Source organism: Acartia tonsa, chromosome 1, assembly GCF_053477335.1.
Source record: "Acartia tonsa isolate MP-2025a chromosome 1, ASM5347733v1, whole genome shotgun sequence".
NCBI classification, from domain to species: domain Eukaryota; kingdom Metazoa; phylum Arthropoda; class Copepoda; order Calanoida; family Acartiidae; genus Acartia; species Acartia tonsa.
Genome location: NC_137260.1, coordinates 42,600,817 through 42,628,689, shown reverse-complemented (window position 1 = coordinate 42,628,689; position 27,873 = coordinate 42,600,817). Strand labels below are relative to the sequence as shown.

Below are 27,873 nucleotides of genomic sequence, written 5' to 3'. Positions count from 1 at the left end.
TTTGAAACATGGTATTCTACTTAACCAATTACAAACAAGATATAAGTTCATACTAATTTTTTACTATTACAGCTAGTCCACCTTTTTGGATCTGGTGCAATTCACGGTAAACTGTGATATCGATTACACGAAAAAAAAATTTATGAACTGTAAAGGCTGCTAGATGCTAAACGGCATGTATAAAATATGTCTTTTTCACGCATTTATGTTCGCTGCGAGATAACTATGGATTATTGGCAATTCCAGATTATTTGTGGCCCTTCTAAAATTTTGTTTAAATTTAATATTAACGTTCAGACGTTTGGCCGCTAGCAGCCTTTAAAGTTCATAAATTTTAGGTGATCCCAGGAACATTTTATTGCAAACTGCACCTAATCCATCTTTTTAATTAAATGTATTTACCCTCGTCCGTGACTCCACAGATTGCAGCTTTCTTCGATTTAGAATATTTAGCCCCCATTTTCACTCATATAATTATATCAATATTAACTATTGTCTTTTTTTCCGCTTTTGTGGGCAGATAAAGTACTCTGATATTGTGTCTGTTTCTTTATTAAGTTGACCATTAATCATTTCTAATGTGCGAGCAAACTTGCAATTATAAATTATATCTAAAGGTTAAAAAATAAATAGGTATAGTAAGAAAAATGTGTAATTTTTGCTTTTTTAAACATTGTATATTTAAAAATTGCTTAGATACATATTTTAAAATTGTGCTTTTTGATTATAAATATTTTTGTTATTTGTTGAGACTAAATAACATTGAAAGAAAAGTACGAAAGTTATGTAAAATTATCCACAGTTCATCAGAACCGAATTTAAGTTATTTCAGCCTAATAAAATTAGCATGATGGGGTTTGAAAAAATAAAGTGGATGTAAAATTTAATTTCTATATAATAATAAAATCTTATCAATTGGTTGTCTAAAGCATTAAACATTTCTTAATAATCATAGATAAATATTTTTTTTTCAATAAAAATATACTTTATGCTTGGTTTAAATAATAGCAATTTGAGTTTTTGTTACTTTTTGGACAAAAGTAAAAGTATTTTTAATAGACTTCAATAATCTGCATATAGCCACAGCCAAATTGACTGAAACTGGCCAAAAAATAAGGAAACTAGCAACAAATTCTAATGATCTGTTTGCGTCCAAATTTATATGAAACTAGTGGCCAAATACCACCGTTTAAAACCTTTTAATTTTCCAGCAATAAAAATAAACTATTTTTGCTTATAGTAAACTGTGTCTCCTCTTCGGAAATAAATATAAATACCATTATATGAAGCTATGAGACTATAACAAAATATGCCAATATCACAATAAACATTTAATGGAAATTCTGATCCTAGGACTTATGAAACTGTCCTGTGCAGTGGAGAATAATAAATTAGATAACTGCAATGGAAACCAGGAATTTGGATGAATAAACTTTATCTTTAAATAAAAGTAACAGGATCTGTTTGTGTGTACCGAAGGATCTCGCTAACCACTGAATCGATATGATTCTCCTATAAAGTCAAGCTTCTCTAGGTCCTGTGAAATTTTATAACTAATTCCCAAGAGAAATCAGTGTAGAAAAAAATTAACCCCACCAAAAAATATTTTTATTTACATTAACTTTTTAAAACTAAAAAAATACCTTGAGGCCAAAAGTAAACAGAATGATAAAACATAGAAGTGTTTTATTATTAATTTACATTTGCCTATCCCAATACCCCTGAAGATGAACCTTATTATTAAATTACATTTGCCTATCCCAATACCCCTGAGGATGAACCTTATTATTAATTTATATTTGCCTATCCCAATACCCCTGAAGATGAACCTTATTATTAATTTATATTTGCCTATCCCAATACCCCTGAATTACCTTACTGTTGTTGTTGCTATTGAAGTAACAAAGCTACTCGCTAAAAAGTCAGAGAGGGAGGGGGGACATTGGGGTGTTTATTACACTAGTCCCCAAACTTTTTTAATGGCGTTTTTATATGGCAATACTTTTGGGGACTTTTACTAAATATTTATTTTATGGTTTATCAAGTGGAGTGTACAAACGTTTCAACCACTAATTGTAATCTACAGAAGGGGTAATTAATCATTGGGTATGTGCTATCAATTTATCGGCCATTGTCTTATCCCTTTAGATCCCTGCTATAAACTACTTTTTTATGATTAGTTTATTTCAATAAAAATAAGGGTTTTAAAATCTTAGCCATATAAATATTTTTAGGGATAGATTCAAATATAAATTTGGATTTTTGGTGATTTTTAAATTCTCCAACGCTATTATAAAGTATAATATGATTCAAATTTCGATTAAAATAACTTCTTAACTAGCTAATTTAGATAAAGTTAAGAAATTTTCTTTCATAAAATTTATTCTTGACTATTGTTCTATCTTGAAAGTTTTTTTTTATAGAAATTATAAGTGTATGCATTTTCTTAACAAATAATTCTCTACAATAATCTATTGTTTTAATTTTTATAAAATCATAGAATAACTATATTCATTAAAGCTAAAATCTACTATATCCGTCTAGATCTAGATACAATTTTCTCGTAATTATTCGAATCCGGTGGATAGGAACCGGTTCTCATCCATACGAAAAAACTATGTCTAGCATCGTATTATATCCAGCTTTCTACGAATATAAAAATGTACAATTATAAGATTAAAACTGTTTTTTTAGCCCCGAGGTGCCGAATTGTACATTCTATGTCCGCAGAAAGCTGTTCATAATACGATGCGAGAAATAACTATTATTTGGCTGACATTGGTAATTTACCCTATGTAATGGCCTATCATTGGTATTTTTTATTGTATGACGCCATTTTTTATAGGCACTATAAAGAGCTTCTTTTTTGCCTTTTACTCCGTGTTTAAAAATAAATTACATAATTAACATTAAAGTCCTTCAAAAATTTTTATAAAAGAGCTTAAACTTATTATACTTAATACTCATTCATTCACACACACACACACACACACACACACACACACACATAATTTTTAATTTATTTAAATTTCTGAGTGATATCAGATTTCACTTCATATTCTCTTCGCACTTATAATAATTACATCTGAATTTTAAAACAAGAATAAAAACGGCCCCCCCCCAAAAAAACCGTGTGATAGCGTTTTTTAACGGAGAATTTGCCCTTCTAAGATTGGTTTTAAATACATAGGTAAAAGGTTTTATTAACGCAGCTATCCCTTAGCTGGGTATGTTCGTTTATGTGTATGCCTTTTCTTAATAAACATGGTAAAATGACAATCTCATTTATTATCAAGATTCTTAATGTAAAAGAGCAATTATAATATTTTGATTCAGTGTATTTTTATTTTATTATCAGCTATAATTGAAAACAGCCCTCTATATTTTCACAAATTAACAAATCAATTTGATTATTTCTAAACAAAAATTAGAAATTTACTTTATAAATTACAATCCTTTTAAACAATTCTTTAAACGCCATCCAAAATTTCGTAAGCGAATTAAGCAATGCAGCAATGGAACTGAAAAATTGTTTAGATACCTCGTATAAAATTAAGAAAAGTTGTTGAAATGTAAAATACTGGATCTTATTTCACACTTACTCAAGAAGTATTTAGCATTTAGAATTACCTTCAGCTTATTTGTAAATAAACTTAAAATGTGACGATGAGTAAGGTAAATAATTCTAAATTTCATTTTTAACAGATAATATTTATTTATTGAATCGTATTATAAACAGCTTTTTGCGGATATAAAAATATAATATTTCATTATCTTAGATAAAAAATAACTTAATTAACGTGAAACAAATTTTTGTTTTACTATTGCTATTTTTGTTAATTTGACTTTAGTAAAGTGATTTATAGATTTATTGTAAATAATGATGTATGTCTGATATATTAAGCAGGGCTTGGCAGCCGTGACGTTAAATTAAAACCCGTTTGGATGCTTTGAACTTCCAGCTGATTTTTAACATTGTAAAAAATTGATTTCCTAGTGGCTTACATACAGCTGACGCGCGGCTTCCGATCCCTGATATTAAGCATTGAAATATTTTAATGATTACAGCACCAATTACTTAATGAAAATTTAGGTATAACTAACTTTACGTATGGATACCAAAGCCTTATTTTAGATAATTTAATTTATTTAACTTGAATTAATTTATTATAACTTTAATGAAAAAGCATACAACTAATTAAACAATAAGATAATTTATTCAGATCCAACAAAAAAAAACAGGATAATACCACATTCATATAGTCGTTGAATATTCTTATCAATTCATTTTAATATGATTAACACATATTTATTTTTTCCAGGGGCTTCTTTCTATATTACTAGCGGCAACGCCCCCTAGAGGCCTCTAGGTGCACTTGAGGGAGGGGGGAGTTAAATTCGATAGCCCAATATTTTATTTTGATTTAAAAAGAAAAAGTAAAAGTAAAAAAAAATTGGGTGGATATTTTTTTTAATTTTAGTTTTTAAAACAAATTCCAAGGGCGATTTCTCTTGGGAGACTGGTGGTACCATTCCCCAAAATAGTTATAAACCTTCCCAGGACCTAAGAGAAGCTACCCTGTACAGGAGAACAACATCGGTTTATCGGTTAGCCAGAATCTTCGTTTAAATAGAAGATAGACATCCTGTTACTTTATAATAAGTAATTAGCGCCATATATAAAAACTTTTATGAAGAAAACTCAGAGCTTTGCTAAAAGAATAAATTTGCTATAGATAATTATCTAAGTATAATGAAATCAATACTTGGCCTACAAATATTATATAAAATATGGATGGATGTGTTTAATGTATTAACTGAAAACATGTGTCGATGTATGAGAGTAAAATAGTTAGATCCACTTATAGATCAGAGTAAATTGGGAAGTTAATGTAATATAATTTCCTACAGTTCCTAGTTTTGCAAAAATACTATTTGTGTTTACGCCTAATTATGATGAGAGTTTGAGAATAGATCTTACATCCATATATTAAAGTCTCTTAAAAATCTGTATCCTTTAGCTATTCAAATAAAATAGGCCATTAAGAAATAAATTACATTAATAAAATTAGTGAAAAAAGAATGAGGTAATTTGTCATTAGGACAAAGCAAAGATGTTTTTTAATGGCTATAGCTTTATCAAATTATAAACTGGCAAAAGCGTGATCTCTAAAGTACACAATCTAATCCAATTCACAGTAATTTATTAATGTATCTAACCGAGTAAATGTTAATGTGTATATTGATTACTTTATATCATTTACTTCTTGCTGGGGTTATATATGCGAGATTCAGAGAGAAATACGAATATTAGCACGGATAATATACAATTCAAGTTGATCTTTAAAGGGATAAACTTTCTAAAATCCTTTAAGGATATTAATATATGAATATAATATCAATAGTAGAATGGTTTATCAACACGTCGATATAGTTTAAATCACGACAACTTTTGTTACGTGCCATATGGTCAACAAAAACTTCTAATTCTATCATTTAAAGTATTTTATATTTATTCGAGAAAGTTCTTAAATTTAATGTTCATTTGTTTTTTTTAATGTGTTACTTTTAGATTTAAATATCTATATCCTTGTTTTCTTGGTGTGGTGGAGAGAAGTCTGGTGTACAAGTCAGGGAGGGAGGAACAATGGGCTGTTTATTACACTAGTCTCCAATTTCTTTTATTAAAGTTTTCTTATTCATTGACTTAACAACCTTGGGTAATTCTATCAGATTTTGATTGGTTCATTAAGGTAAGTGTCCAAACGTTTCAGCCACTAGTTGTAATCTACAGAAGAGTTAATATTGTTTATCATCATTCGGGATATGCACTAATTCTTCGGCTATTGGCTTATCCCTTTAGATCCCTGGGTAAAAGTACAGAGAATGAGAGAGAAACAAGTTGTATGGAAAGAAAACTGGAATATTTGGCAGCATATCATAAAAAAAAGGCTTCACTCACTGGAAAATCACTTGGCCTTTCATGTTCAGAGGCAAAACATATTTCTAGGCAGTTTCCTTGAAAGTGACTAGTTGAGCTCAGAAACCCCGTCCCTTCTTATTTTGAAAAAAATGAAAATAAGGGGAAGGGGGGGGGACACTTTTTCGTGTGTTTTTTACTTTGGCTCAGGTTAGGTTGGGTTATATTAGACACAGGATAGCCCTGCGGTGGTTTGGCATAAATGAAAAAAAAATCCCCCTCCCCCCACGCAAGTCAAGAAAAAATATAGACAAAACATTAGTTTGTGACAAATTCATAGTTTTTCGACATCCTGAAAATTTTGAGGCAAGATAGTTTTTAAAAACAATTATATTTTGTTTATATTGAATATATAGCATTCAATGAAATTTTAGGATCGTCGTGCAAATTAACTTAAATCTTATGTCGACACCCTACTGGGAACCTTTATCATTTAGGTTATTTTACTTAAACAGGACAAATAAAGTACAAGTAAATATTCTAAACATTAAATTCCAACTGAAGCTTTTTACTGATATTTTGTTGTTGTTTTTTGTATTACGTTTATGTTTTGTTATTTTTTTGCATCACTGGTAATAAATGAATTGGACATTTTTGTTGCAAGCATTTCCTATTACAATCTGTGTAGTTATTTAGCGAATGTTATATGAAAACGTTTTTAATACAACATAGAAAATCATATCCATAAGTAGCGCAGTAATGTATCAAAACCTAATCTTTTTAATGAAAAAAACATGTCACCAATGTTTAGTAGAATAGATGAATTAAAAAAAATAATTCATTGTTAATTGTTTCATTTTAAAATAACTTTAAAAACTATCAAAGATAAAAATATTAACGTTTAATTAAAGTATAAAAGATACCAACTGACTGGTCTAAAGGTATAATCATAAAACTACCTAAGAAGGGAGATTTGAACAATTGTGATAATTGGAGAGGAATTATGCTGCTTTCTATCCCAAGCAAGGTCCTATGTAAAGTTATTTTAAACAGAATTGATGAGAAAATTGACAATAAACTAAGAGAAGAACAAGCTGGGTTCCGTGCTGGAAGAGGCTGTGTTGACCAAATTTTCACCCTTAGGACAGTTATTGAACAATGTGTTGAATTTAACAAGCCACTCCATGTAAATTTTGTTGATTTCTCTAAGGCCTTTGACTCCATACACAGACAAACACTCTGGAAAATACTAAGAAGTTATGGTATACCTGAAAAGATGATAATTATGATAACTAAAATTTATGACAACTTCCAAGCCTGTGTTTCAGTTGGAAACAATAAGACATCTGATTTCTTTAAAATAAGCACTGGAGTTAGACAGGGATGCATTTTATCACCTATTCTATTTATATTGGTCATTGACTGGGTGATGAAGAAAACCACAGAGGACAAAAAACGTGGTCTCCAGCTGGGCATACTAGGACACCTAGAAGATCTGGACTTTGCTGATGATCTGGCACTGATTTCAGAAACAATTAAACATCTACAAGCTAAGACAGATAGACTAGTCAAATACGCAGGACAAGTCGGGCTCTTTGTTAATGTCAAGAAGACTGAAATTATGAATATACCTACAAACCCTGATCAAACTATAACAATAAATGGTGAACAATTGAAACAAAGCAACAAATTCACCTATTTGGGGAGTGTTATCAGCAGTGAAAATGGCTCAAAAGCTGATATTAAAACCAGGATTGATAAGGCTAGGGTTGCTTTCAACAGTCTACACAACGTTTGGAATTCAAAGAAACTTGCTCTGAAAACAAAAATCAGACTTTACAACAGTAATGTAAAATCAGTTCTTCTTTATGGAGCTGAATGCTGGAGAACTGTGAAAACTGAAACAAATCAACTTAATGCATTTCACAATAGCTGCCTAAGAAGAATTTGCAAAATATTCTGGCCAAACAAAATATCAAACATTGAGCTGTATGCTAAGACCAAGTGCAATAGTATTGAAGCAGAAGTGAAATTTAAAAGACTAAGATGGCTAGGACATGTGCTCAGAATGGAACAAAATAGGTTTCCAAAAAAGTGCTTAAAATGGAACCCCACCACTGGTAAACGTAAACGGGGACAACCAAAAATGACCTGGAGGCGGAGCACTGAAAAGGACCTCTTTAATTTGAAATTAACATGGGGAGAAGCTGAAGCACTTGCCACAAAAAGGAATTCATGGAGGAGCAGGGTGGCCGTATTCTCTGGACTCCACAGTCCAAAAGAGAGACGCGACTGAACTGAACTGAAAGTATAAAAGGCAAAATTATTTTTAGATCACTTGGTATATAGCACAAATAACCTAAAATGTGTAGAAAAACGTACCTTCCAACCTACTAAGTTTCTAAAGAATTGAATTATTTTAAAAATTAATGAAATAAAGCACAGAGTTTAAATAAAATTTGAGAGAAATGTACTAAAATAAAGGAGCGTGTGATTTATTGCAGATAATTTGACAAAATCCCTAATCTGTCAAATGGACCATCCTTAGCCCCCCCCCCCTTAATTTCACCCTTCAAACTATATTTAGAGAAAAAAGTGGAGTTTCAAAGTCTATTATCAATATTTAGAAACATACACGTTTCGTTATTAGGCCAACAAAAATTTTGCCTCTCATTCTACTATCGATTAGCCACAACTATTTTTTATTAAAGCCATATCTAAATGTTGTCAACTAACTTGTCAGGGTCAATGTTAAGTCCACTTGACAGAGACGTGTTAAGAGCACTATTTGTATGCCTATCCTGCGGAAATTTCACCTTGCGGGTCCTAACTTCACTACCCAACCCTACTTAATAACCACGGCTAAACTACACATCAAAAATCCTAACTAAGAAATGAAAAAAGTTTTAACAAATGTATAAAGGCTGGGATATAAATGGTTCACTAAGAGTTCTACGGATTTTGGTGATAATTTTGCAAATTCAGCGAGATCAAAATCTACAAAAATTGCAAAATTTGAAAATATTTCAAATATTAATCGTTTTAAATTTATTTTTATTCAAATTAAGTCTAATCAAATTAAAATCTATCCAGGACTTTTTTAATGTTTTGTCGAATGTTTTGCTTAAGTTGAAATACTTAAGCTTAAATTGCAAAAAAAATTTAAGCTATTTTGTAGGATTAGATTAAAAACATAAAAAATCTGATAATGTAAATTAATTTCGTCACTGTAGAGCTAGTAAAAAATTAGAAATGATTAATGGTAATTACTTTAAAGAATAAAGTCTTTGGTTATCATAACAATAACTATTGAAATTCACTGTTTTAATCACTACTTAATTCATAATTCTACTGAGTATTAATAATTATTAAAGCTGTCTATCCTTATCTTTTTTTCTCCCTATCCCAATTAATTCACACTCTCTTTATATAAAAAAGATAAGGTGCTTATAACTGAGAAACTTCATCATATTTCACTTTCAATCCATTTTACCACTTGAAGTGGATAATAAAATACACAAACAATAAGCTAAACTCTTATCTCTCTTATCATAAAATATTGTAGAGATTAACATTTCTTAGTTTTTAATAAATTCATTAGCTCAATATTTTGTGTCAATTTCTGAAAATAATTTACAATTAGATAAACAAAATTCAATGAAATAATGATGATAACATCCATAAAAGCGAAGCGCTACAAATAAGACGACATAGAGTAGTAAGGTTCCACGTTGTACCTAACAGTATCAGAAATCATAGTGCCGAGTTTCATAAAAAAAAATAAGACAATTTTAACGTGTCTAAATAACGATCAGAGCTATCAATTAAGGACGGACCTACCATAGCTGTAAAAAAGCATCGATTCAACAAGAACAACTTTTATCATAGTAAGCGCAACTGTAATTGCTAACAAGCAAATTCATTAAATTTCGGCTTGTTTAAAACAACTCACTTTCACTTATGATTTAAACTTTTAATATTACTTCTTAATCCGAAGTTGTACATTATACAATCAAAATTTTTTGTTTTTGAAAGAAAAATAAGTATTTGTACAAGGCAGAAGATTTTTTCATACAGAATTGTTGTTAAAGTTCACTTAAAATTATTTTAAAATTGTGACATATATCTATTTATCAATATTATTGAGAAAAGCATAATTTTACTTTGCTTCAAGTCACAATTATAAACTAAACTAATAAAGTGCACTATAGCATAGAACAGGTGGAGTTAACGTTACAATTCACTCAAAACACATGTAACAATTGTAAATATTATATATTCTATGATGTTATAACTTGTTCATAACTCCAATTATTTGTTAAATATCCCAACTCCTCCCATTGGTTGGAACCTGTTGAAAGTTTAGATGTTGGTGAGAGGTTTATCATAAAATAAAACTAGAATACAGTATTGATCTAACTTAGGATAATCAAACTTATCCCCCCCCCTCAACCCCCCCCCCCCCCAATTCAACCGACAACAGGAGAAATGTTCTTGTACAGTCAATATTAGCGAGAGAGAGGGAGAATTAGAGAGTAGAGAAAGGGCGAAAACGTGTAGGAAATTAACAAGAACTATTGTCTACATAAGTACCATGGTAATTGAAAAAATTAAATTTAATAAAAAGTAAAGGCTGTGTTGAAAAAACTTATTTAGCTACCCTCATAAAATTTTTTATTGATATTTGTTTAATTAAAACAATAGGAATCATGTTCTTGAGCATCTACAATCTACATTTACATGTACAGCATGTGTGCCTGTCTGATTTGGCTAACTGCTGAACTAATATTAAGCTTCTTATAGATCCAGGAAAGTAACTATTTTAGTAGAGGGTACCTCAACCCTTTCAAAAGAATTTGCCCATAAAATAACCCCCCACCAACTCATGCCAAAAGAGGCCTAATTTTTTTAAAAAATTGAACCAGAATGATAAGTTAAAGATAAGCATAGCTGCTTAAAATTTGAAAATTTGATGACGCAATTAGAATTATTATTTACAGATTTTAATATCCAAATATATTTTGCAAAGTTTTGCTGTAATTTCAAATGATAATCTACTAGAAAGTTTATTGTAGAAAATCTATTATGACATCAATTTTCCGCTTGTTTAAAATAAAAGTCTTTTTTGATTTAAGTATTTTTTCTTCATTGATAACAATTATAGCTTGTTATTACACAATGAAAAATTGGAAAGGCAAACTTTACAATGCCTAAAAGTTTTAGTCATATTTTTTTGGATCATGTTACTAATAGGGTAAGCGCTCAACTTTTTTTCTCATTCTGAGAAATTTCTACCCATTTCCCAAATAAAGCCTTTGATTAAAAAATGGAGGGGGATATTGTTTAACCTATTAGTAACATGTATGAGTTTGCTTAAACTATAAGAAACATGTGGTAAGTGCGTAACCTATAAGTAACATGATCCAATGACGTCCAATGGGGGGGGGGGGTAAAGGGGTGATAACCCGCCCCAAATGAATTTGCAGGTACTGAAGGGACCCCTAAAATTTTGAATCTAAATTTTTATTCCCTTTCTCAAATGAAAAAGCTTGGACGCCCTTTACATGTTCCATTTTTAAAAAGTGTTAATCATGTAAAATTTTTATTAAAATTTCAATTTGAAAATTAGTTATTTAATTTTAAGATTTATAACAATGATAATATTAATGAATTAATATTGATTTAAAGATTTGAATTGATGATAAGCATATATTATCACATGTTATATTATAAACACAATTTTGTAAAATTTAATTTCAATTTCACCCTATAAAATTTTCCACAGACTGACTGACAGCCCAAATCAATTTGAAGGGGATTAAATCACGGATTTTTTGCATATGAATCATGCGCTTCTCCCTCTTTTTTTATTCCTCCGAAAACATTTCTCCCAATCTCCCCCCTCATTCTTAATTAGTATAGCTTTAAACGGTAAGTGGGTATGATGGGGTGAGAACCCTATTATCATACCACCCCCCCCCCCTCCTCAGAGGTACTCTGTCAGATTGAAAGGTAGTCGGAAAGAGAACCGGAGAAAGAGGGTGAGAGAAAATTTAAATGAGCTTATAATTTGGGGAGTGTGGTAGCCTGACAAGGGCAACAGGAAAAGGTGCGCTCAGGCGCTTTTGTTTATATTATAAAGTTACTGCATGTGCCAGAATAATTACAGGATGTCTCAAAGAAAGTTAAAAAAATAATAAAAACACCGAAGCAGCTTATAGTGCATATTAAAGAATGACGTTATACAATACGAATGACTAATGATAAGCCAGTATATATTTTACCATTGGTCAATTACAATGCATACTGGCCTATCATTGGTCATTTATATTGTATGAAGTCAATTTTTATTAGGCACTTTAAGCGCTTCATAAGCACCTACACACAAAAATTGCATAAAGGATGAATTAATCTCACAATTTAGTCTCATATGCTATTTAAAAATTATGAAAAAACTGAGAGTAGGTTAATTTGTTTTCAAATTTATGGGGCAGTAAATTTACCTGAAAGTCATCCTTAAAAGTAGTTAGAATATTTTTTCCATAATTTTTTTCCTTGTATTTTAAATAAGCAAAAAATTCCAGTTTTTGGGACACCCTTTGTGCTGTATATAAGAATGTTTGTTCTATGTTTATTTATAAAGAAGGGTGTTTGTAAGATGTGTATACAAATATATGATTCAAGGTGTAAGTAGCGCAGCTACTCTATCCACAACAAGGACATTATAGCCATTTTGACTTACAGTACCAGCGAACAAAGTACATGGGTAAATTATACAAAAGCAATGAAATTTCTTTCATGTAATATTTTGCAGTCATAAAAATAATTGAAGTTACTGTCATCATGAGAAATGTTTCATCTGTTTTTAGTTGTGAAGATTCTCTATAATACACTCACACCTGACAAGACTGGTACACACACACCTGTCAAGACACACAAAACACACACACAGGTGTCAAGACTGGTATTCACACACACAGGTGTCAAGACTTGTATACACACACACACACATGTCAAGACTAGTACACATAAACAAGTCAAAACTGGTACACATAAAAAAGTCAAGACTGGTACACATAAAAAAGTCAAGACTGGTACACATACAAAAGTCAAGACTGGTAAACATACACATATCAAAACTGGTACACATACAAAAGTCAAGACTGGTACACATAAAAAAGTCAAGACTGGTACACATAAAAAAAGTCAAGACTGGTACACATACAAAAGTCAAGACTGGTAAACATACACATATCAAAACTGGTACACATACAAAAGTCAAGACTGGTACACATACAAAAGTCAAGACTGGTACACATAAAAAAGTCAAGACTGGTTCACATAAAAAAGTCAAGACTGGTACACATACAAAAGTCAAGACTGGTACACATACAAAAGTCAAGACTGGTACACATAAAAAATTCAAGACTGGTACACATAAACAAGTCAAGACTGGTACACATAAACAAGTCAAGACTGGTACACATAAAAAATTCAAGACTGGTACACATAAACAAGTCAAGACTGGTACACATACAAAAGTCAAGATTGGTACACATACAAAAGTCAAGACTGGTACACATAAAAAAGTCAAGACTGGTACAAATAAACAAGTCAAAACTGGTACACATACAAAAGTCAAGACTGGTACACATACAAAAGTCAAGACTGGTACACATAAACAAGTCAAAACTGGTAAACCTAAACAAGTCAAGACTGGTACACATACACATGTCAAAACTGGTAAACACACACAGACAGACACGTTTACAGTTTTTTAAATCTTTTATTAATAGTTGATATTTTATTAATCACTTGTCCTGCCTGTAACAAAATTTTGCTTGTTTTTATGTGAAATCATATTTTCATTGATTTTACAAAAAAATCTCTGTTTAGTAAAATTGAAAGTCAGTATATATAATTTGTTTATTTGTCTAAACATGAATGTCTTTTTCAGTAGAAGTAAATTTCACCTACGTGAATATTAGCATATACTTCAATTTAAAAGGCCTTGAGAAATTCAATGTTTTACAAAATAAATTAAAAGTTCTTATAGAACAAATGCGCGATAAGCTATTTTTTTTCAAAATATAAATAACTAATTGCTGCGCCCCTAGCATCTAAAGGTTCTATATTCGAAGGGCTATGTAAGTGCAGAAAAATAGCCTAAAACCATACCCAGACTTATTTATTAAAAAAAAACATCTCAGGACCTTTATGAAGCTTCATTCTAAAGAAGAGCCATACCGAGATCCTACAGACAAAAAAGCTTACTCCTTTATAAAATACTAGCGGTTTCGCCCCTAGCCTATAGGGTTTTTACCCCCAGAGGTAATTTAAAAGAAAAACAGCGATGTTGCGACCACTAAAGTTTTAATTACCTGCCTAAAAAATATTTGGGAGGGGGGGGTGTAAATAGCTTAAAACCACCACAGGACCAGAAGATATATTCCCTCAAGAGTAGAATCCAATCGGTTCATTGGTTCACGAGATCTTAAGGGACAGACAGGCGGACAGACAGACATCAAGATACTTTGTATTATAGATATATACACAATTTTTTTTTTTCAAAATCATAGAAACATTGACCTTACCTTTCATTATAAATCCAATAAATTTTTGCATCAAATTCGCAATCATTTTGTAACAATAATTCTAGCTTATAACTTTATATATGTGTTGTATTATATGTATAAGTTGTCAAATATTTAAATTCAGTACACAGTGCAATTTCAATAGCTTTGAAGTATCTACTAACTGAAATTTGAAACATAAAACAATAAAACTCCATCATCATATTTCATAACATTAAATGTATATTAGAATTATTTTAGATTAAATAAAAGTGTTTTATTAGTCTTTATTAAACTAAAATGTTTAGATTTTTTTCTATATTTTTTTAACCTATAATGTAGTCACTTATTAATATTGATTCTTATTTAGAGGTCCTTGAGGTGGGGGCAGGGAAGTGGGAAGTAGGCCCCCTACCCTTTAAATTGTAGTTTTAAAAAGAAAGTATTTAATCCTAGTGATAAGAGAAGTTCATTAAGTCATACAGTGGCACTTTAAAATATTTTTAAAACATTCATTCTAGTCACAATATCTCTTGGGATGGTGAGGGGACTCTCCCCTAAAATAGTTTTAAACCATTCCAGGACCTAAGGGAAGCTACATCCTAAAGGAGAATCATATCGGTTCAGCGGTTTGCGAGATCCTCCGGTACAAAAACACACACACACACACACACACATATCCTGTTCTTTTATTATAATGATTAACTTCTTTTTAATTGCACAAAAACAAAGTAACTAAATCAAAATTAGGTTATAGCAAAAATGTATAAAAATAGCACATAGAAATACATAAATAAACACTTATGCTAAATCATTAATATTTTTTACAGATGATTAGATATCTGCACCTGCCAAAATATATTTTGGCCAGCCCCTTTAAATTTAATCGTCAGGGGACCGATAATTTTTCATTTGGATTTCTTAAAATTTATTGGCAATTAAAATGACAATCCAAAGATTGGCTTTTGGCCATAAATGAGAATAAGTTTCCTTTAAAAAGTTTCTATAATTGTGTTGCATATATAACGTCTAAGTTTTATGTCATCACCTTTTCCGTGGTTCAGTAACAAAAAAGTAAACGCAGTAGCGATTAAAAACTAGGCAAAACTACAGCTAGAAACAAGTTTTTGATTAACTAATTCAGATACTTTTACACAAACTGCCTGTTGATTACTGGCATCCCCCCCCCTTCCCTTATTTTTCCAATGAATTGAAAATGAGTGGAGGTGGTTAGTTTTTTTCCTTTGCCCAAACCCTGTTTGGGCCCTAACCCTCCGAGGCTACCCACACCCAATAGCCTAATAACCTAACCTAACCTAATCTAAAGTAAAAAACAAACAAACGATAAACTACCTACACCCTTCATTTAAATTTAATCTAATAAAAAATGAGGGGGGTGACGTGGTGTTATCAATGCTCAACAAGGTACTTGTGTGAAATTTCACTATTTCCTTACCGTCATCAAAATCTTCTTCACTTTCCATAATCTCATCTTCAGAGTTCATTTTACCGTTTTCCCGCCGATTTTGCAGGGAGCTGAAATTAAATTAGTTTATCATATGTTTTGCTGAAACTATAATTCAAACATCTTTCAAGTTGATTTTAAGTGCTTGAAGTTAAAATAAATCATAATTTTAGAAGATTTTGTCAATAAATCTCTAAATACCATAACCAAATATTTGATTAAAAGTCTTTCTTAACTGAATAAACTTTTCTCTCAACAGATTTAATTTTTAACTATAAAACTGTATTGACGTTAAAAACAATAAAAATCAACTGATATACGAAATATAAAAATAAATTTAATTGGCCTTATACATTATAAAGATTGGATTTAATACTAAATAAATGCGCTGAATTTAGAGAAAATGCTATTAAAAAGATAAGAAAGTGGCTTTGAAATTTTAACTTTACATCCTTTTAACAAATTTGAACACAAATCCTCTTTACTTATTACTTAAAACTGGCATTAAAACGTATACCTACAAACAAACAGATAGACTTGGACTTAAAAATGTTTTATAGCTTATCAAGGACAGTTATGTGTCCATTAAGTTCTCGGTAACTTATATAGTTCTCCATTTTAGTAAAGCTCAACTTAGGTTCCAGGATGGTTTTTAGTCTTAGGGCAGATAAGGATATTTTCCCTACCCTTTCATATACAGAGCCCTAGAGGATATGAGCAAACCGCAAGCATAAATACATTCCTTTAAAAAAATCGAAACGCGTGGCTGGTAGTAATAGTAAAAAAAAAATTACAACGCATACCGTGAGATCAATTTTTGTGATGTTATTTGTTTGATGCGTAAAGTTGGATTTAATCCAATTTTTGTGAGTATAGAAGGACATACTAACCTACCACATATATAGAGAAGCTGTGCTACTAATATATTTACCTGAAATATTCTACAGCAAAGTCTACAATATCTGGAGGCTGAGTAACCAAATAATGAACAGTGAAATCCAACAACAGTTCCTTTAAATATATATTTAATGATTACAACTTTGTTGTTATTGGTTGTTTTATCCTCGTTCAGGATAGAATTAAAAGCAAAAAAAAAATGAAGCTTCCATAGTTGTAGGACTCATTGAAATCTACCTTATAGAATTTTATACAATTTCTAAAATCAGCTAGAAGTCTAAAACTGGCCCAAATATGACAATCCCTCTTTTCAAAGCATCCAAACGGGTTCACGAGCAAATCATACACAGGCAGACAAACAAACATCATATCTATTTTATAAAATAATGAAAATATTTTCTTTTTAATAATTGTGTTTCTCTCTATTCTAATCTCTGACTCCCTGTCTGTCTAACACATATTGTATTTAAATTTCTACAATCTGTAAAATGTATGTATGTATCCAACAGGTATTTTCTCTAAATCTGTAGACACTGTTTCTAAATAGTAAATTCTGTCGTTTCTGTCAGTCTGCAATGCTGCAAAATGTTTGCAATTTTCCCCTCTACATTGGGATGAACCGATTATGGTAGGGGAGTGTAGGAGGGGTGTCAACACACCCTAAATAATAAATTTTTGTAGGTTTTTCTTCCTATTTTCTTCGTCCCCCAAAGGTTTACACCCCCTTGAAAGATCCTATGGACTTTACTTATGTATTACATGTCTGTCAGTCTGTCCGTATGTCTGTACCTGAAGTTCAGCTGGAACAGTGAACTCAGTTGGCAGCCATATTACCTACACCAGTCAACACTCTGTCTGTCTGTCTGTCTGTACCTGTAGTTCAGTTGGAACAGTGAACTCTTGATTGGCAGCCATATTATCCACACCAGTCAAAACTCTGTCTGTCTGTCTGTCTGTACCTGTAGTTCAGCTGGAACAGTGAACTCTTGATTGGCAGCCATATTACCTACACCAGTAAACACTCTGTCTGTCTGTCTGTCTATACCTGTAGTTCAGTTGGAACAGTGAACTATTGATTGGCAGCCATATTACCTACACCAGTAAACACTCTGTCTGTCTGTCTGTCAGTATGTCTGTACCTGTAGTTCAGTTGGAACAGTGAACTCTTGATTGGCAGCCATATTACCTACACCAGAAAACAACCTTTCTGTCTGTCTGTACCTGTAGTTCAGCTGGAACAGTGAACTCTTGATTGGCAGCCATATTATCCACACCAGTCAAAACTCTGTCTGTCTGTCTGTCTGTACCTGTAGTTCAGTTGGAACAGTGAACTCTTGATTGGCAGCCATATTACCTACACCAGAAAACAACCTTTCTGTCTGTCTGTACCTGTAGTTCAGCTGGAACAGTGAACTCTTGATTGGCAGCCATATTATCCACACCAGTCAAAACTCGCGAGCCAGACAAATCTTTTCCCCTGAAAACAAAAACATAATATGACTGATTTGAAAGAATATTGTGTAATGTATTAATTTGCAGAGAAGAGAAGGACAATGGCAGTCAATAATTATTTACCCCGATAATTCCAAGAATTATTTATCTTTCATTGTTCCTTGGTTATATCACAAATTAACTCTCAAATTTTTGACATTTATGGTTTTTAACACTCAAAAAATGTTCTATAAAGTTTTCAGAATGTGTTGCTTAGCCTCTAGCTTGGCGTAACGGGGAGATTGAAATAAAAATATGATATGAATCACTTTCTTTCTACGGTGGATTCTACTTCACTAACACTTATGTGAAATAGCATAAAACCACCTTACGTTCAATAGAGTTTAATCAGTGTTAGAGGTTTTAATGACAAACATACAAGCATACAATTTAATTTAAGAAGATATAATTAAAATCACCTTGTATACACATAAATAATTTTAAGTTTATAACTAAAAATATCTTATGAAGTTACTAAAAATAATTATAAAATCTTAATCTTAATTATTTAATGATAAAATAACTTCACCGGAATTTAGACGTGAGAATAATTTACAACTTTAAGATATCACAATTCTATAATGTACAACAATCCAAATTTTTATCTTGTTTGAAGTAATTTTGAAGGTCTCGTTTTGTTTCAGTTAGTTAAAGTATTTCCTTGTTTATTTTTTAATTTGATCAATTTAAAACATAAATGGCTCTTACGTCCACTCAATGCTCACGGATAAAGGTCTAAGACAACAGCCGATAAATTAATGTACATCCTAAATGATGATATACAAAATTACCCCTTCCGTAGATTACAATTAGTGGAAGAAACGTTTGGACAGTCGACTTAATAAACCCACCTAACAAAATTTAATAAAAGCCCCTAAAGTTGTTCAGAAAAAGAATTAGAAAACGGTATCATAAAACTAGTGTAATTAACATTTAATGTCAAACTTAACAATTTGCTGATATCATTCACTAAAAACGTTGTTGCTTCGCTAATTACGTGATTCTCAACCTTGTTTTTATTTTAACATTGCTTATCTTATGAAAATTGTTAATAATTTACAATTCACAAATATGATGAAATGAACAGAAATTCTTTTAACTTTAACATTTTACTACTACATCAATATAACTATTTTAAACACTTATGTAATATGAAGCTCTTCAATCAAATATCTTAACAATTAGCTCTATAACAATTTTAAAAGTGTTAAATTTCTTCTGTAATTACCCTATTTCTTTTATATAATCATTTTTCACTGCAAAAAAGTCGTTTAAGTTATGCTTTTAAAAGTGTGGTTTTATGCTATTTTGCGACTTTAAATGTCTAAGGAGAAATCGATGAAAACTAAACAACTGTTTCAAATGCTATACTAAAGTCAAACTAAAGTTATTTGTTTCAACCAAACAATCCAAAAATACACTTTAAAGACAAACGAAAAAAAAGATAAGATTGCAAAAATATTATTAATCTTTTATTTTTGCTTTTTATATAAATATATGAGTTTATGCAAAGAAAATATTAATATTCTTTTTTCTGTAGCAGAATAACAAGATGTCAAAGATAGAGAGTGACAAAACACTGAGTGTTGTCTATGAAAATCTTAATCATAAACTGGAGTGATCCAACCAAAGTTTGGAATCTTAGTGTTCAATATTATCCTATAATTTAAAGTAGTAAAGACTTTTTATCTAAAGCTCCTTGAGTTCTCCTTTTCATAGAAGCTTTACATAGTTTCCCATAATGGTTTTAGGCTATTTCATTTTGAAATTTAGTATTTTAGGCTACTTTTCTGACCTCTTCTTTTCCCTAGATGCTGGGGACGCAGCCGCTAGTATTTATCTAAAATATAATTTGTTAAGTATTCTTTATTTTACAGGAGACGATTAAGATTTTTCTTTGATGAGAAGCTTTATTTTGGTACTCAGTATTTTGTATCTTTACATGAGAAGATAATTAACTAGTAAGCATCTATAAGATTTGTCTTCCTACTCTATCAATACAGCTTTTATAGTTTTCACTGTGACATGAAGAAAACATAAATGTAATAGTAATGAGAAAATGAAAGGGACTAATTGGTAAACAAGAACCACGTAAAAACAAAACTTATTAGATTTTCTACAAATGTAGATATTTATATTATTATATAACATTTACTAGCTATAATTCTAGAGGCCTCTAGAGCACTAAAGGGATAAGGGAGGGGGATTATTTGTCCCCTCCCCTTTCAATTTTAGTTTTAAAAAGAAAATAACAAATATTAGGGATAGTTTTAACGCTTCCCTAGACCTAGAAGAATCTTATTTAGAATATAATTAACTAAAAGGTTTTTCAAGTGTTAAGAGAAAAAATAATGTTCCACGATTATTAGACAGAACTGCCAAAAATTACTTTCCCGTTGTTTATTCTTTAACAAGTTGTTGTATGCTTTTTAAGCTTAGTTAACTTTTGAATGAAGTTTAATATCAAATGAAAATGTTTTAAAGTTGATACCCCAGGGTTCTAGGAATTTATCAAATTTAATTAACACTCATAATATTTCAATATTAGTCACGCATAGAGTTAATTTAGTAGAGAATCTTTCTTACCATTTTAGAAATACAAATTCTGTCTTGACTATTTAAAAAATTTGGCTTTTTGAGTAAAAGGATGTGAATCTATCCTTTGGAGGAAGGACTTACCTAAAGATCTGCAGCCTTAGAGACCTTATTTAAAAATGTAAATAGCATGGGTGGAATAAAGGTATATAATGAAGAGAGCGAATTATTTTGCCATACACTTACAAAAATGAGGTATAAGAATAGCTATTTATCGCATCTTATTATAAACAGGTTTCCGCGAATATAGAATGTACAATTACAAGGTTAAAACCAGTTTTGTTAGACCCGAGATACCGAAAGCACGCCTTAAAAAACTGGTGGTTCAATCTTATGATTGAACATTTTTATATTCATAGAATTCTGTATATAATACGTTGCTAGACATAATCTTTCAGTATGGCTGAGAACCGGTTCTAATCCACCAGATATTAATCGGTTTCGAAGCCATGCCTGAAGTATTCTTCTTAAATTCTAATATTTATTTATGTAAGTCACCGCGGCCCACCACTTTTTAAATTTATCATATCCTTTTCATGATTAAAACTGGTCATATTTCATTTAATATAATGTACATTATACATACATAAGTTTTACAAAAAATCCTTTAAAACTAAAAACTAATTAGATTATAATTCTGAGAATTTATAAATTTCAAATTTTCCATTGATTAAAATATTTATGCAGAGAACTCAAATTTTAGAGAAAAAAAAGATAGAAATATAGCTCATTTATAAAACTTATTTGAAAACAAAATATTCATGGCTTGTCAGTCGCATTTTTGTCTGGGGAAATTGTGTCTGAAAAATTTAGTTGCTTTAGTTAAATTTTGTCAATTAGTCGCATGACGTAGATTTACTTATATTTGGGATTCACTTTAGGTCAGATAGATAAGAAAATAACCGGTATAGGGTAGCCCCACAGGGTTAGAACCCCCACAGGCGTTAAGGATTTATTACCCCCTCTTCCTTTATGTTCATTTATCCTTATAATATAGTAAAAGGATGTTAGTTTGTTTGTCCCGAGGTTTCTCGCTAACCGCTGAACCGATCGGGTTCTCCTTAACAGGGTAGCTTCTCATAGGTCCCGGAAATGTTTATAACTATTTTTGGTGAGGGTATCACAACCCTCCTAAGAGAAATCGCCACTAGAAAAAAAATTACCCTCCCAAAAAAAAGAAAATATTTTTGAAACTAAAATAAAAATAGGTGTGGGGGGCAACCCCCCCCCCCCCCGAATTAGAGGCCTTTAGGGCCGTACCCGCTAGTTTTTTGAATTAACCCAAAAAACGTGAGAACCAAGATTTAAAATTATTCGTTGACGAAACCCGAGACAAATTCTTTGTATTGATGACATCAAAAGAAAATTTACTTGGAAAAAGAACAACACGTACAATATTGATTCTTCAATTACAACCACCTTTTTAATTTTACTGTTCTTGTTGAATCTTTAACAAAATAAATGGAGAATTTATTTCCTTTCTTATTTTATCATGTAATCTTTAAAGGGAAACAAATTATTTGTAATCCCTAGAACAGGATGTCTGTCTATACCGAAGGTTATCGCTAACCAGAGCTGAACCGATATGGCTCTTCTTTAAAACGCCTCTAGAACAAAATGAAACCCCTTCCAACAATTTAAAAATGGCTGGGGTCGACTCCCCATCGTAGCCGCTAGTGTATAATTATGATAAATATCAAAAACATTATTGGGATGTAATCATTCTTGTTTTATCTATAAAATTTAAGAAAAATTTTACAATGCTACAAAATATATATGAAAAGTGCAAAAATACATTCCCTTATTTTTGGTGACCATAAAAGTTTACCAAATTGCACTTATAGCTGACCTGCTTTGTAAGTAAGTTTTTTCTGAACTCGCACATTATTTACGAAAAAAATATTTTTCTGCATGAGGTCTCAGATTTTGATAAAAAACTTCCAGTCCCCTTCATTTGGTCATAAAACTAAGGGCTGGGTGATTTTTAACCTTTTTAATCCATTTAAAGTCCGATTTTTCGCGCATTTTCTCACTGTGGTGTTTTCACAATGAAAAAAAGGCATTTTTTCATGATTTTCAAGTTTAAAATTTTTACATTAATTTTCAACTTACAGACATGTTTTATATATCAAATTAATCACCCAGATGGGTACAATATAGAATTTGTCTTTAAAATCACAAAAATCATGAATTACAGGGTGTCCCAAGAAAAATGTCAAAACAGGTTTTTAAAACTTTTGACACTGTCAGGAAATGAAGTTTGCCCATTTCTTGCCTTGAGAGTGAATATCATCCATTTTACAACACATATGAAGTAAATTTGGCGTGGTAACTCCAAATTTGGACACCTGAGAAATTTTTGAAACACCCTGTAAAAGTGATTTTTGCGTCTGTAGAGCTAAAAATTGGTCCAAATTGATTATTTTTTTCAAAGTAGCATACAAAGTATCTAAGTATGTTAGGCCATAGTGTTTTCTGACCAGATTACAATTTTTATATTTTTTGGACACCCTGTATTTTCAAAAAAATGAGAATTTTTTTTTTGTTTTTTTCAATTTTTTTTTCTTTTTTTAAGTTACCTAAAACTGTCATATAGATACAGATTTTGAATAATAACAATAATATTTGCCTATTTTACAAATTTACACACTTTTGGGACACCCTGTGCATGTTTTTAAAAAATGGTGGTTTTTGCCCCTTTTTTGGGGGAAGGAGTCGTTTTAGGGCCAGAGACTATTACTTCATTTTTGTACAACTTTTCAAGGCACATAATTTGTTAATTATACATCAACCGCCTCCGGCGAACCGTTTTGCCGTTATTCACCGCCAAAGGCGGAATTTTGACCTTTTTTACCGTTCTCGAGGTTTTAACGGGCATTTTTGGTAAGAAGGCGTTGATTTATCAAAATCACTCTGAAATACTTTTATTTAGGCTATTTTATTTACTAAATTTCATGTGAAGTAAAAATTTTTGTGCATCTAACCGTTTTTCGTCAAGATGGATTTCAATTGTTAAAACAAGTGAATAAAGTGAATATAATATTAATAAATGATATAACATTAGTAATAAAAGAAACATAAATCACGTCCATTTAAAATTCCTTTTGACAAAAATGGGTTGGATATACAAAAATTTTTACTTCACATGAAATTTAGTAAATAAAATAGCCTAAATAAAAGTATTTCAGAGTGATTTTGATAAATCAACGCCTTCTTACCAAAAATGCCCGTTAAAACCTCGAAAACGGTAAAAAAGGTCAAAATTCCGCCTTTGGCGGTGAATAACGGCAAAACGGTTCGCCGGAGGCGGTTGATGTATAATTAACAAATTATGTGCCTTGAAAAGTTGTACAAAAATGAAGTTATAGTCTCTGGCCCTAAAAAGACTCCTTCCCCCCAAAAAGGGGCAAAAACCACCATTTTTTAAAAACATGCACAGGGTGTCACAAAAGTGTGTAAATTTGTTAAATAGGCAAATATTATTGTTATTAGTCAAAATCTGTATCTATATGACAGTTTTAGGTAACTTAAAAAAAGAAAAAAAAATTGAAAAAAAAAAAAAAAAATTCTCATTTTTTTGAAAATACAGGGTGTCCAAAAAATATAAAAATTGTAATCTGGTCAGAAAACACTATGGCCTAACATACTTAGATACTTTGTATGCTACTTTGAAAAAAATAATCAATTTGGACCAATTTTTAGCTCTACAGACGCAAAAATCACTTTTACAGGGTGTTTCAAAAATTTCTCAGGTGTCCAAATTTGGAGTTACCACGCCAAATTTACTTCATATGTGTTGTAAAATGGATGATATTCACTCTCAAGGCAAGAAATGGGCAAACTTCGTTTCCTGACAGTGTCAAAAGTTTAAAAAACCTGTTTTGACATTTTTCTTGGGACACCCTGTAATTCATGATTTTTGTGATTTTAAAGACTCATTCTATATTGTACCCATCTGGGTGATTAATTTGATATATAAAACATGTCTGTAAGTTGAAAATTAATGTAAAAATTTTAAACTTGAAAATCATGAAAAAATGCCTTTTTTTCATTGTGAAAACACCACAGTGAGAAAATGCGCGAAAAATCGGACTTTAAATGGATTAAAAAGGTTAAAAATCACCCAGCCCTTAGTTTTATGACCAAATGAAGGGGACTGGAAGTTTTTATCAAAATCTGAGACCTCATGCAGAAAAATGTTTTTTTCGTAAATAATGTGCCAAGTTCTATAAAACTAAAAAAGCTGGACATCTAACATTTTATACTTCGTCCCTAACCTCTAGTGGAGGGCGTAGGTAGTCAGAAAAATAACATAAAAACACCCAAAGATTTTTTAAAACCTCCCTGAAAAGTACGATCAATTCGGACCAGCAGTTTCTGGGATCTTTAGATTCAGACAAAAAAAACTTAATACTTTATATTAAGGATTTTATTTATCTAAAATGGGCCTTGAAGGTGGCTTTTTTATTGAGCTATTTCACTTACAAAAATTGTAGGTCCATTCGTTTTAGAGATCTTTTCGTACAGACATATTTCTATATCAGTATCAAGGATAATTTTTTTAAGCTACGTTGGTCGGAATATTGTTATCCATGTTATTTTACAATTAATTTTAAAAATATACAACTATTGCAAAAATGCAATGTATTTTATGTTCATAGGTAGCAAAGCTTTTTGAAAGACAAGGCAAAGTGCCTGTTAGGCATGTTAACCTCCCCTTTTCCCTTTATTTGTACTCCTCAGGGAGGCACTATCCGAGACAGCATAAAGTGACACTAAAAAATGACGTCATACGATAAAGTTGACCAATAAGATGCCAGTTACACTGTAATTGATCAAAATGGTAAAATTTATACTGGCCTCTCATTGGTTATTTTATCGTATGACGTCATTTTTTGGTGCCACTTTAAGCTGTCTCCACTATCCCCTTTGGGGCCTATACCCAAACAACTAATATAACCTGACCTAAAGTAATAAACACACAAACAAACGAAAAACAATCCCCCTTCCCCACTTATTTTTCATTTTTTTCGAGCATAAGGGAGGGGGGTTATCAAAGCTCAACAAGAAACTTTTTGTGAAGCGCCAAATAAACATTTCAGTAAGAAATTAAGAAAATTGTAGAGGATAAAGAGAAAGAGACAGACAAAACACTAATAAGTGACTATTAAGTACAGAAATAGTCAATTATGTAGCAACTGTTTGCCTTTATGGCGGTTTTTCTTACAAACATGGAAAGTATTATAAAAATTGTACAAAAGTTTTGATATCTCTCTACTGCCCCACATAAACTTTAGCTATAATATATAATGGTGGCTAATACTGACGTCAATTCTAATATATATAATATTCATTCTTTTTATACATTTAATGTATATCTATGAATGCGGGTTTTTCATAATCAATTCTTTTTTATTATAAAATTAGTAAGAAGGCAAAGTACATGTATCGATCCCTAATATAAAAGTAACACGATTTTTGTCTGTCTGTCAATGTGTACCGAAGGATCTCGCTAACTGCTGAACCGATATGGTTCTCCGTTACAGTGTAAGTTCTTGGGAAGGTTTATGACTATTTTTGGGGAGGATAACACCACCTTCCCAAGAGAAATCTCCACTAGAAAAATAACCTCCCCTCTCTTTTGTTTTTAAAACTAAAATTAGGAAAGTGGGGAAGGGTCTACTTCCCACGCTTCAAGTGCCCCTAGAGACCTGGAGGGATAGCTGCTAGTATTTAATTTCAATTATTGACATTTCCAAAATTGTACAGTTTTTAAAATATGGTATGTATAAAACTTAAATATTTCTTCAATGTGTGTTTTAAATATCAAACCAAAAGTAATAAAAATAGAATGTTTTGTAAACGATTTAACCTTTAATTTTTTGTATTTTTTAACATCACATATGAAGAGAAACTTGGGAAAATTATTCATTATAGAAAGCCTCGCAAATCTAGTTTTTAAAATGGTATTTAGTTACCTGTTATCTTGCGTAGTTGTTGTATTAACAAGGTTGAGATTCATTCCACTTTCTAGCCTCAACTATTTTCTAGATGTATGCTCTTTTTGTGAGTCAGCGTAAATACATTTTAATCTAGCAAATAAAACTTGGCAATTGGTTTAGAAAATCGCTCATTTTACCAGTCGACCACACAAACATAATTAATCTAGCTTTTAATACAAATGGTTGTTATAGGTTAAGTTTTTTGTTGGCCTACTGGATAAATAAGTGATTCTATCAAAATGTTTAAAGTATGATAAATTTTATCCTTATATAAAAGTAATAGGATCTGTGTCTGTGTTTGTGTCTGGCTGTTCCAAAGGATCTTGCTAACCTCTGAACCGACATGGTTCTCCTTTACAATGTAGCTTCTTATAGGTCCTGGGATGGTTTATGGCTGTTTAAGGGAAGGGTACCACAAACCTTCCAAGAGAAATCGCTCCTCGAAAAAAAAATATTTTTCTTTATAAAACTCCTTAATAAGTTCTGACATTCTACAAGTGGTAATGTTGGTTTGTCCTACCGTCTGATTTTTGAGCTTCGCTTTTATATATGTTGTCATTCTTGTTTTCTTTACTTTGAAGAAATTTCAAATTTCTGGATTGATCTGGCCCATAAACAATGACAGAGCCATTTGTCAAAAACTAATATATTGATTTTACTTTCTAAGTTTTGTTTTACAAAATTGTTATATTTTATATTCAAGCATTAATTTCAATAATTCAACTGAAAATAATGGATTTAAACTAATTTTCTATGTTTTAAATTGAAAAAAAAAACATTTAATTGTTTTAACAGCTGTGATTTGATGTAAGATTCATAATATGTAATAGGATTAAAATCTATTAAAATTACTATTTAAGTTTAGGATTATAACCATTGATTTTAAAAAACGTCATAAAGATTATAAATTTTAAACTAAATCCTTTGGTG

At 30.9% G+C, this 27,873-nt stretch overlaps 1 protein-coding gene across 6 annotated transcripts in view; it reads right to left on the bottom strand.

Moving 5' to 3' along the window:
* Positions 1 to 27,035, bottom strand: part of Pka-R2 (cAMP-dependent protein kinase type II regulatory subunit) — a 55,648-nt gene extending 28,613 nt beyond the window's left edge. Inside the window, exons 1-4 of one of the 6 annotated variants that reach the window (XM_080162492.1) lie at positions 26,920 to 27,035; positions 18,245 to 18,332; positions 16,890 to 16,969; positions 15,950 to 16,029 (exon numbers count right to left, since the gene is read on the bottom strand). In XM_080162492.1, coding sequence (XP_080018618.1) covers positions 15,950 to 16,029; positions 16,890 to 16,969; positions 18,245 to 18,332; positions 26,920 to 26,963 — 292 coding nt within the window. In that variant the 5' untranslated portion in view covers positions 26,964 to 27,035. Of the gene's footprint in view, positions 1 to 402; positions 549 to 9,190; positions 9,545 to 14,514; positions 14,676 to 15,949; positions 16,030 to 16,889; positions 16,970 to 17,728; positions 17,874 to 18,244; positions 18,333 to 26,919 lie in introns of those variants that run through there. The other 5 variants (XM_080162504.1, XM_080162498.1, XM_080162510.1 and 2 more) reach the window with 5 other exon arrangements.
* Positions 27,036 to 27,873: the final 838 nt, after the last annotated feature.